Source organism: Dermacentor albipictus, chromosome 1 (genome assembly GCF_038994185.2).
Source record: "Dermacentor albipictus isolate Rhodes 1998 colony chromosome 1, USDA_Dalb.pri_finalv2, whole genome shotgun sequence".
NCBI lineage: Eukaryota > Metazoa > Arthropoda > Arachnida > Ixodida > Ixodidae > Dermacentor > Dermacentor albipictus.
In genome coordinates, this window is record NC_091821.1 from 168,654,514 (window position 1) to 168,666,826 (window position 12,313).

The 12,313-nt window shown below is 43.0% G+C and overlaps 1 protein-coding gene across 1 annotated transcript in view; it reads right to left on the reverse strand.

Moving 5' to 3' along the window:
• The window catches only part of LOC135905766 (nose resistant to fluoxetine protein 6-like), a 43,496-nt gene that overhangs the window by 11,344 nt on the left and 19,839 nt on the right, over positions 1-12,313 (reverse strand). Inside the window, exons 7-11 of the mRNA XM_065436821.1 lie at positions 9,019-9,112; positions 6,670-6,756; positions 6,390-6,552; positions 3,785-3,867; positions 3,306-3,428 (exon numbers count right to left, since the gene is read on the reverse strand). Coding sequence (XP_065292893.1) covers positions 3,306-3,428; positions 3,785-3,867; positions 6,390-6,552; positions 6,670-6,756; positions 9,019-9,112 — 550 coding nt within the window. The remainder of the gene's footprint in view (positions 1-3,305; positions 3,429-3,784; positions 3,868-6,389; positions 6,553-6,669; positions 6,757-9,018; positions 9,113-12,313) is intronic.

Here is a 12,313-nt window from a genome sequence, read left to right on the forward strand (position 1 = left end):
CTCGAGCTTGCTTAATGATGTAACCATTTGCTCTCGTGGGGTGGTCGGCTATAGTAGTGGCCAATATTTCTCATCTGAATAAGCATAATCACAGAATGTTGAAAATAAGAACTTTTAGGATGAAATGTTCCCGAAAGGAAACACAAACCTTTACTTCAATCTGACTGAGATATATTTGGTAGTTAATTACAATATACCTACATCGACTTGAAAGCATTAGGTTGGGGGAACAGAAATCTCATGTTTAATGTACGCATTAAATGTAACTGAAAAACAATGCACATATCTGAATATTTACCCATACAGATGCACGCTGGCAAACCACGCGCAAGATATACTAGAACTTACACATCACATTCGTAGATAACGCAGGAGAATGATCCCTCGAAAAATACATACAAATAAACTGAACAATAAATATTTGAGAAGAGCATGTACAATATACAAAAAAGGCAGTTGTAATTCCCTAGCAATCACCCAGCACAGAAAACAATAATTAGTTATTGGATACATGTAACACATCATCTGACAAACGGTTTGAACCTCTTACAGTTTTTGGGAAGGAATAGTGGAAAGTGCTTCTTCGGGAATTATGTTCCGAAATCTTTTATTGTTATCAAAGCGAAAGTATATACTATGAGCTGGGTAAAAAATATAATTACAACGGTTTACCTATCTGACTGTCAAATATATGGTGCATTAGCTTAGGTCTTAGTTTTTGCCTACGTACAGGTAACGCTTTGAGACGTCATCCCTATATAGTGGCCTTTATTTCTGAAATGCTTAAGTATGGATCGGAATTACTGCATGGAAACCTTGCTGCTTTTTGATCTGGTAATAATATAGGCTAGCCTTCTTGATATCTGGCCCATTATGAGCAGACACAATCAAGTATTGACATGACACGTAAAAAATAGCTTCCTTGACTTCCGGCGTTGCTTGCTCAATATACCTCGAAATACCTCCCAATCCTACCTGCTTATGATAGGGCATAGTCAACTCGTTTGTTCCAAGTGAGTGATTCGGTGAAATAGACTCCTAGATACTTGCATTTAGACAGTTTGTCCATAAGCGTTTATTGATTCGACATTGGAGCTATAATTTGCATAATTTCTTGGAAAAACGGACTTTTCTAGTATTCAAATGCACGTTCTATTGTTGACATCAGTTTTGTGTATTGTCGAATCAGTTTGCAAAATATATGTGCCATTTTCAGATGTGATTTCTTTAATGACACAGTTGTCGGGAAATAGTTTGATTGGTGACCTAATTTTCTGAACAATGCTGTTTATGGAGATTAAAAACAATATTGGGCCCAAACAAGTTTCCTTAAGAGACACCCGAAGCTTGTTATTTGTGAAGACTTTGGTGTTTTTGAGGACAACGGAGGGGGTCCATTCAGGTAGCTTTCTATCCAATTGCAAGCTTTAGTGTTTATGTTTAAAGCAGTAAGTTTGATATCTAAGAAGTGTTGTGACACTGGCACTGAGAAGCATTGCGAGAACAACGACGACGACGACGACGACGACGACGACGACGACGACGACGACGACGACGACAACAACAACAACAACAACAACAACAACAACAACAACAACAACAACAACAACAACAACAACAACAACAACAACAACAACAACAACAACAACAACAACAACAACAACAACAACAAAATTAAATGACGCATATCTGGCTATTGTTATCATTGACTCCGGGTGCGATATGCTGAAATCGCATGTGTTGTGTATTACAGAAATAACCTTTGGAGAAACCGTGCTGACAAGGTGCAATAAGGCAACAAAATCAAGAAGTGGGAATATGGAACTGCTAATAGTATGCTCAAATACATCGCAACATATTAACTGTAATAAAATAGGCCGATAGTTTTCTGTAAGTTCTTCAGCTGGTGATTTTGAAACAGATGTCAGGTTCGTAGTCTTACAATCTTGAGGAATGAACCTTGTTTCAAGACAATACTTGTAAATCGTCATTAAGTACGCGGCATTGATGCTATGACGTTAAGGACGACTGTAGATATTCCATCAGGGCCACTCTCTTCTGTTTCATGCGTGTAAAATATGCACATCTCGAAGAAACTATCACCAATACTTAGGCCCTGTAACGTTAAGCGTGCTTTGATTATGTGAGTGTTGTAATTTGATTAATGACATACATCACTTGTGTCATTCAAACGCTCTATTTTTATTGTTAATCCCATGCGCCCTTATTACCGAGAACGTACTTTTGCGACAAATGCTGGTTGCCTGCGGAATGTTCGTGCATTAATATTTAATTACTTTCGCTGCTTTACCTCGTGACCTCCCACTGTAACTATGATACCAACATGTCTTGAAAAAGACAAGTCCATTTGTCGAAACGTTGGCTCCCGCTTTCACCTTGTTCTCGTTTTGCTCATCGTCTTGAATTTCCATCTCTAGTCTTCCGCCTGTTTCCCCATGATACCAACTGTATTTCAAGTTGGTTATATTAATACTGATGTACTTAAAGAGTCGACAAGCGTTCGCAAGCACTTTTGAGCATTTTGGAATGAAGCACGTTCAGTTGGCAGCGAAACTGTACGCGTCCGCAAAATTGCTCTAAACTTTCTTGCAGGGCACAACCGAGGTACTCCCTAACCAAGCTAAAGAACGATGATGAAGACTGCGTTAGGATTCCTCCCTTGAAATTATATAATCTGTGTTGTAGACAAACTGTGTAATTCTTTCCCAACCAATAATATATCATCCGCGATAACACGTGCTCTCCGCACAGACCATAAAGTTTGCATGCACCCTTAAATGTCCGCACTGCGTTGTAAATCTGAAACAAAATTAATTCAGAGATTGCCCCTCACTTCAACCACAGATGCCGATAACTTTATGCGTACTATTACTTATCGCCCCTCACCCCAGCCTTTGACTTGTGGTATTGAAACTAAACGAATCAAAAGATGGATTACTACGCCTTACAGCATTGCAGTATGCTAAAATACTGCCGTTTTGTGAACTGCACGTTATTGCACGAGCAAGAGTAAACTTTTAGCAACAGAGCTTCGCTCTCGTACTTGTAGAAACAGTGCTGACGCGCAGTTGACGAGAGCGAACACTCTGAATAGAGGTAGTGGTTAAAATAGTATCATTGTTATCTTTGCCGGTAGAGTTTCTCCAATGACATAATAAGTTCAGCGCGTGCACACACACATACGCGTATGCACGCTTACACACGAATGCACACGCACGCACCCAAAAGCGTTTTGTCCAGAAGTGCTGCTACTACTAGAAATAAATAAAAAAATAATCACTTACGCCATTTTTTCCGTGACAGCAATCACGAAAGGCGTATTGTGGGTTCCGCTGATCTGCCATGCTGAGATTGAGCAACTTACTATAGAAAGCAAGATGAAGACGCCAATCGCCCAGCGTTGTCGGCTGCAATGAAAACGAATACAAGAGATTGAAGTTGCTAGCCCGTAGCCCGTTTCTATGTATGTATTTCTAGCAGTTGTACAGCCTTTGCAAGAGAAACGTAGCTGCTAGGTGCTTGATCGCTGATTAATCTCGGCTGCGCGGTGCTGGGGAGCGTGGAACTGCTGGAGACAGAATTTGGCGAGTGAGACAATGGTTCGCCTCCCCATACGGAGCTTTGAGAAGAGCTGCTGCAGCAGGAGGCTGACCCGACATCTCATAGTCGGCTGCGGCTCTCTGCTAAACTGCCTTGTTTCTTTTTACAAAGGCTGTACTTGAGGAACTAGCTGTGGCTGTATTACAGCTTTAGCAGGACGTACTTTTTCAAGATGATGGCTATCGGGAGACTTATAAGGAAGAACTGGAAGTCGACGGAAAGGTACCACAGGTGCACCAATATGGACTGCGAACGAGGTAGAAGAACAAAGAACAAGAAATACCGTGAAGCCACGAGAACAGTATTCGCAGTGTGAGGAGTGACAATATTGACTAAAAATTATTTTTAAGGACATTAGTGGGATTGTTAACTATATTGCTCAGTGCTAAGTGCAGGTACTCTATTGCAAGATAATAACAACTTACAGACGAGCGGCGGTCTGCGTGTTTTGTTAAGTAGTAGCAGTACACGGGGACCCTCCTGTCCCATTATTTGCAGTCAGAGGTTGTCTAAGGCTAACAAGGCGACAGTGGCCTTCCGGAGAGAGGAACGGCAAGCACCAGCACTGGCGGTATCGGCTACGTGACCATGAAGTGTTCCGGGTTGGTTTCAGTTTGCAATACGAATAAGGCTACTTCGCCACTAAGAGAACAAGAAAGTTTTGCATTCACCTGCTACTGACGTGCCGCAGTGCAGCTGCTTCACTGCGCAAGCCCACAACAGTTTCGGTGATATCGCCACATATTCGCTTTTCATTTCATCAAGGTAGCGAGACCTTATAGCGTAGGCCTATGTGTCATCTCTGGCTGTTGTTTCCCATTGTTCGCTCTGCGAAGTGCTTCTGCTTCTTCCAGGAACATTCAACATGAGAGCCGAGTGAATTAGAATAATGGATGGCGTATTTACCAGAGCTGCTGAACTAAAAGCGTGTATTAACTATATTTTATGAACTTGAAGCAAGCAATAATTGCAGAAGTCTGCATATTGTTTCATAGGATTCATATCTTTTAGCAAGCTTATTCGTGTGCTAGGTAAACACATAAATATTACCAGAAAAAGAAAGATTGTCTTTGATTGGTACGCAGGCAGCGCCTGCTTTATCAGCTGGTCATGCCTGAAAAACTTGCCTTGCATAGAAGTAATGCCGTTGCAAAATCTTTATTATAGCTCTGCACTTGTTGCACGAAAAGGACTTTATCACCAGTCATTGCCTTCATTATTCGGTAAGTTTTGAGGGGTTTAGTGCCTTCATCTGCTCAAAATCGAATAACAGAAGACTACCCGTTTTAACGCGAATGACCGTCAGTGATGCAGCCTTATTTGCTCTGCTACCTGCCATGGTGGCTATATCGCCAGAACGTTCTGCTGCCTAGCACATCCGGATGAAAGCGAACTGCAAGAACGCTCGTGCTCTTCGATATGGCTGAATGTTAAAAGAATCCAAGACGGTCAATATATAATCCGGAGTCCTCCACTACAACGTCTCTCTAAGTTCCAAGATTTTTTTGGGATGTTAAACACAATAAATAAATAAATAAATAAATAAATAAATAAATAAATAAATAAATAAATAAATAAATAAATAAATAAATAAATAAATAAATAAATAAATGATAAATACATAAATCAACCATATTTGCTGTAGATCTATTTTTTAAACGTCAAAGAGATAACAGTAGAAATAACTATGATAATTATTACACGCAAACAGAAATTATTGAACGCAGAAGCCTGAACATATAAGCAGTATGTTGTACAAGTGTACAAGACCACAAGTTCTTTGTATTATGCTGTGATTACAGTGCGGTCGTAAAGTTCGCAATGCTCCTATTTGTTTTATTAATGCTCGTGGGCGTCGGTAATCCAATAATCGTAAATGCTGCTGGTCGTTCGAAAGCAGAAGTACGGTCGCTGCGCTCAAAGTCGTTCATCTCAAAAGCCCTTGCCGCTTCTGCCGGTCTATAAGCCAGACGTTGCAGTGGATGCAGGAAGTTCCTTGTCCGAAAAAGGAAAAACCGAAAATACTGCGCCCATTGATCCCACCGTATCTGAATCCGACGTAAATGCAGCGGGCCTACCAACAACTGCGCTCACCTCTAATGCGACCGATGCCCTCTTCACTCACCATACTACGGCAGTCTGAACAAAATGTGTAGTTACATTGACTTTGCGGTTGCCTTTCTTGCAAAATATCTACGCACTGCGTACGCAGTCTGAAGGCAGTTTTACAGTGATAGCTGTTATGAGTTCTTCGCTAACTAGATGATCGTCTTCTGAGTAAACAGACAATACTAGAATACCGTCCCCACCGATAATCGGTTCAGAAGGCAGTGAAGGCACTTTTGCGTTTTCTGAGATTGTTTGGCTTGTGCGAGCGCCTTTGACTCCGTAGTGCTGTCCGTACACGTCTCCCTGCCCCCAGCTCTCTCTTCTTCTCCATTCTTTCTATTTCCCTTCTCCCTTCCCCCAGCGCAGTGTGGCCAACCGGACTCTTGACTGGTTAACATTCCTGCCTTCCTTTTATCTCTCTCTCTTGCAAACTCAAACGTAACCTACATCAACCACAGGCTGAAAAGAAACGTACGCATACATGCCAGCTTATTACTGTGGCCACCATTGGGTGATGTAGCTTTGTCTACAGTACCCAATTGGCCCAAGAGCTTGCGCTAATGCGGCTTTACAAACTCATAGGTTTACCCTATTCCAGCGAAATCTGGTACATCGAAGTTCGAACAGTAAAAATCTGCAATTACATTTCGAACACTTACGAAAGCAGTTTTCCTGTAGTTCTGAATCTGAAGTAGTATGTCCAACCAAAGCCGGTTCATTTCGTCGTAGAACTTCTCAAAATAACTCTTTGCGTCTGGTCCAGACGTAACCAGCGGGAGCAAGTACATGCACATGAGAAGGAAGAATACCGGCACCATGGTCCTGCAAGAGTTGTGAATAAGCTGCGTTGTAAAGCTTGGCGGCAGCACACCTTGCTTTATAGAATGGGCACCTCGCCGTTCGCGAAATTTGTGCAGCCCGCTGAGGCGGAGGGCTTACCTTATAAACCGTCGGATCACCGCGAATATGAACACGACGATGGCAGGTTTCCTTTGCTTTGATATCGTGTAGCACATGAGGAACGCACTGCAACGAACCAGACATTCAAAGATTGATATTAGTGCCAAAAAACGTGCACTCGCCAAGAATAAAAGAAAAATAAAGAACAGACGTTTTGGTCCCCGTACAGGTCCCTTGATCACAATGAAGATGTAAGCATGGGCGCGCGGCTGTTTATGGGTGAGGTGGCGCAGCGTGCGGGTGTATATGTCGGGAAGATTATCCCGCGTCCTGTTTACCGTGTGTCTAGTTGATTGGACGTAAAATTATTCTAAAAGCAAACGGGCAGATAAGTGTTTCTCTTTTGCGATGATGGCTGCCGAGTCCCAGTCAATGATGTGTCCGGTTTTTTCGTGATGTTCCGCCAGGGCGTTCGCGGTTGTGTGGCCCTTGGCAACTTCATTCATGTGTTGTTTCAAGCGCCGTTTAAAGTTTATTCTTTATCATACTTTATTTTTCTTTCAATCTTGGCGAGTGCCCGTTTTTTGGCATGAATATGTTTCCTCGCCAGACGATGAGTTTTCATCGAACACTTGACAAAGATTGATATTAAGAACGACTCATTTCAGCGCTACATTTTCATGATATCTTTACCGCGAACAGGACTACACTTCACTTGACACCATCGAGCGATGAGGGTGAAGCACTCATTCTCCCGTCCTGTTCGCACTGAATCTATCACACGTAGCACATGATTCCTTCATCAAAGAAAGTGACTAGTCCACATTCTTGCCTACATGTATACACAGACACGATAGAAGCTGAGAAGCCTACAGGACCCTGAATTGTTGCAATTCAAGGGTAAAGATTCAACATGTAGTTTCAACAGAACTACAGTACTTAAATATTGTTTGACATCAGAAAGAGAAAAAAAATTGTCATTTTATAAAAAATAAATGTCCCTTCGTTTTGAGGCCCATCTTCTCCGATGTTATGCGTTACAAGAAAACTTGCCTAATTTGTTCGTATATATTTAATGAGAAAACGTGTAAAATTACAGAAGCAACGAGAATATATTGCAAAGATCAGCTCGTTAAGCGCCTTGGTTCTTCTCGTTCTTTCTCTTTCTTTATTTGCCGATACGTTTCCGTTATATTCTTGCCTACATCTATGCACAGACACGATAAAGGCTCAAAAGCCTACAAGAACAAGAATTCCTGGGATTCAAGAGTAAAGCTTCCACACGAAGTTTCAACAGAACTATACTACTAAAAAGTTGTTTGACATAAGAAAAGAAGCGAGAAAAAGTAGTTATTTTCTAAAATATCTACGTCCTTACGTTTTGAGGCCCACATTCTCCGACGTTATGCGCTGCAACAGAACTTCCCTAGTCTATTAGTATATACTTAAGTAAGAAAACAAAAAATTCCGGAAGCAACGAGAAGTCATTGCAAATACCAGCTCGTTAAGCGCCCTGGCTTCTCTCTTTCTTTCGCTTTGTATTTTTTTGCCGTTATATGTGTTCAAAGAAACGTTGGTACCTGTTGACGGTGCCAGCAACTGGTGTCCCCTCAACTGACAGATGTGCACCCAACGATACAAAATTCTCAGGCAAAGAACTGGGAAAGTAATATAGTGACAACAGTCTGAAGCTCATGTATAGTATACACACACAGCATAAATACGCAAAATCAAATGCCACTGAGAAGTTCGTAAAATACAAATGTTCATGTGCAAGTAAAAATATCTGCTCTAATTTGTACTTCCACATAAACCCTTGTGGCACCCAATAATGTTTTAACAGGTCACTCCGTGCCTCTGGAAAGCTTGAGCGATAAGGTCGGGAGACTGCCTACCCTGAGTCAATCGAGTCTTTGCCATAAAAGGTGGAAAATTCAGTTCCGGCAACTGCATCCGTAGCACCCGTGGTCGTTTTTGTAGGCAAAAAAAAACAAGCAGTCTTTTTTTAACATCACAAACCGGCACCCTAGCCTTTAAAAGAATTTAACATAAACAAGTTGACATCTGACAAGGAGAGATGACCCAACATAATTTTTGACGCGCGAACAGCTGAGCTGAACATGCTTCTCTTACGGGCTCTAATTGCACGTAATGTATTTTTCTTTTGCGAGGAAAAGAATTTGATAAACTCGCCATTTTATACGGCAAGAGACAGCATTCGTACAGCATTTTTTTTCGTTAAAAGCACACTACAGTTGGAGACAAAAATAAAAGACAGATACGCGTGTTCGAACGATGCAAATGCTTTACCATGTAGCCTCAACTGCAAGACCATAAATAGCGAGCGTGTGTTAAGAGCAATACAACTTCGTAAAGGAGCTGACATGCCTGAGGAAAAAGAACGTATCCACAGCTATATAGGCCGCCGGAACCGCTAAGCTTGGCGTTCGCTGGGCCATGAGCAAGTTGTTTAGCAGTCGCGCTGCAAGAAAAAGAGCAGAACCAACTTCGGTTATGCGGCAGAGCGCAGGACGACACAGCAAAGAACTCGGTGTCCCAAAACAAAAATTATTATAAGCGTTTATTCGTCAAGTTCTTGCTGGAGACACGCAGCAAACACCATTGACAAATAAGTACGTTGGGGAATTTTGTGTCCTTAGAAGGCACTTCAACGCTATAACACGCAAAGCATACAGTGGGAGTGTTGGCATTGAAATGTGTTTGCACTTGGGCCACCGAGCACCAGAAACAAACTTCGCCTTCAACTTGGGAAGCTAGCCAACGGCAACCGCGTCTTTATTTGTTCTTTTTTCTATTCCGTCTATATATCGCGCAACTACGAATGAGGCAATAAATTCCAGTTTTATATAGCTTGCTTCAGCTTCATTAAGTGGGCCCAACAACAAGGAAGAGACATTCAAACGACCTTTCCGCGTTGACTACGGCCGCGGTACTACTCTTCGTTCTTTGCGACGCACAAAATGTCGAATTGCTGCACAATAGTGTTCCAGACAGCATGCAATATTAAGATATATATTTTTTCGTTTTGTTCAGGTTAGCGCTGCCTTTGCTCAGTTCACACTCTACTAACGCAACTGGGTCAATCACCCTCAATAGAAGCGAGTAGCCTACAGCCTTTGAAGCTACAAAGGACGGCTGACGGGCGCGTTGTTAAAAGTGTTGAACACTGTGCACAGGCGTCGAATGCCCAGAAGGCACACCGCACTGTTCGATCTATTAAAGGGGCCGTGAACCACTTCTTTCTCGAAGTTGAGAAACGCATTTGCAGTTAAATTAGACAATTTCAGAAGTATTTTGCAGCAAAGAGTATACTTCAATGTGTTATATAGCGGAGTTTATTGGCAATCTATAACATCGCGTTAACGCTGCCTCCATTCCTTCTTCAACGAGTTGCACTGCGAAGGCTACGGCAAAGCGAGGCGTGCCCACAACGCCCCGCCTATACTCAACGTCACCGTGGTGCGCAGCTTAAATTTGGTTCTGGGTGTTCACGTACACGCCACCATACTTCCGATACTGGCGCCTATCACGCGCCAAACGCGATTGTCCTCAACGGGCCGCAATGCGCTCAGCCAGCGGATTCATCGCAGCATCCCGCGGTGACTTCGGCATCTACGCTACTTAGCAGACCGCAGCTACATGCAACTGCAGTGCGCATGCGCAGCGTTTGCTTTGGGCACGACAGTGCTTGAGTGCCCGCTCGCGCTCGTATGCTCCAGTCTAGCCGTGCTACGCGGTGCGGAGGGGCTTCTTCCTGCACCAGCTTTACCCGCGGATAGTATAGTCATATAAACTTGCCCATTGCTAATTGCTGTCAACAGCTCATTACTAAGCGAAGTCTGCCGAGGCGTCTAACAAGGAGCGGCCAGGAGCGAGCGCGCACTGGCAAGCGTGCGTGTGGTCTGACCTTAGGTTTCGCGTGATTATAGGCTAGTCGAGTGTTCAAAACTAGTCGATATTAGCGAGACCCGACGGCTACGACGCCAATAAGCAGGGTGGCCAAAGTTTAATTCCTGTGCGGGCAGCCCCGGCCGAGCGTGAGCAGACGATAGTCGGCTTCTTCCGGAAGTACGTAATTATTATCGAAATCTGAAAGCAAATTTTCGCTTACTTGGGCCTGTTTATTAAACTGCGTCGATAAATACAAACAGTAACAGTGGGAAGAAGCGTGCTGATCCAAACACCTTTCTTGATTGATATCAACTATTGGTCAATAGCAGCCGCGAATGGAAATCCGCTATATTACGAAATAAAGCGTCAAGAAAAGAGCGAGGAACAGGCTCCTGTTGAAAAGAGCGTTTTAGAGAAAAAAAGCGACTTCGCGCTCCGCTTGCTAGCTCCACGCGCCGCGCACGACTGCAAAACTTGGCTCAGTTGTTCACAGCCGCGCGTGATATCCGCGGACTGTGTTTTTTTTTCCACCAAGCTCGAGGGGTGGTTCAGAGCCTCCTTAAATACTATAACTGTGGGCGCAGATGCATAGCGCGCCGCGATAGCGATATGCCTACTCTCTGTGATCATTAGACTCAAAGCGAACCCTTGAAGTATGTGCGTCTAATCACAATGTGTTTATGTATAATGCTGTGTTTAAATAATTCGGTTTGCTGCGCTAGCTTCTGCACAAAAAGAAGGCTAGTCTATAGAGGACAAGAACGAAAAACTGCTCAGTTGTCCTTTTGCGCAGGCGACCTTCTTTGTGTTGTCTTCCGTGCGGGAACCGCCGCAGAAAGCCTCAATTGATGTTACACCAATTAGCCCCAGTTAAAGCCTTATTGCGTTTTAAGATTGCTTTATTGAAAAAGAGAAGTCTCGGACAGCTTTGTCACTTGGACAGGTTTCATACAGAGGGCGTTGTGGCCTAGCACATACCGAAACACACACACACACACACACACACACACACACACACACACACACACACACACACACACACACACACACACACACACACACACACACACACACATATATATATATATATATATATATATATATATATATATATATATATATATATATATATATATATATTGCTTTACCAATACTGTACAACTAAATTGCATCGCTCGTGAGAAACAGTTGCGTTGTGACCTTGTATTCTGTCCCAGTTAATAAAAGGGTTCTGGCTGTTCAGATCAAAGGTAACTGATCAAGGGGGGAGTTAACCTGCAATATGAGCTCCTTCATTTCTCTACTGAATTCACACATGAAAAGTACATAAGGAATGATCTAGAAAGGTATGTTGCGCCACGTCGTTTTCTCTTAATCAGTAACCGCTGACCTAACATCGGGTGACTAACAGGTCGGCGAGGTAGAAGAAGAAAGGCGCGCCATAAAACTCCGTAAATGGGACGCCAGCCAAGCAAGGTTAAGGTTTATCTCATTTTTGCGTCACGGCGCTCATCGGAACATAAAATTGGCCCGCCAACCTTACGACGTAACTGCATCGATGCGGCTGTGGTGTGACGTCCCATACGTCTTTCGCTAGTTCGCAGAAGACTGGCTAGGAGCATCCATGTTCCACTCAAAGCGCCTGTATCCGCTTACAATAATTTGAAACCCGCTAAAAATGCTCTTCGGTGACTCATTTACTGTCCAAAGTAGTTATGAACTGGGATTCGGGCTATATGTCTGCAACATCACACTCGAACGTGTCAGCATA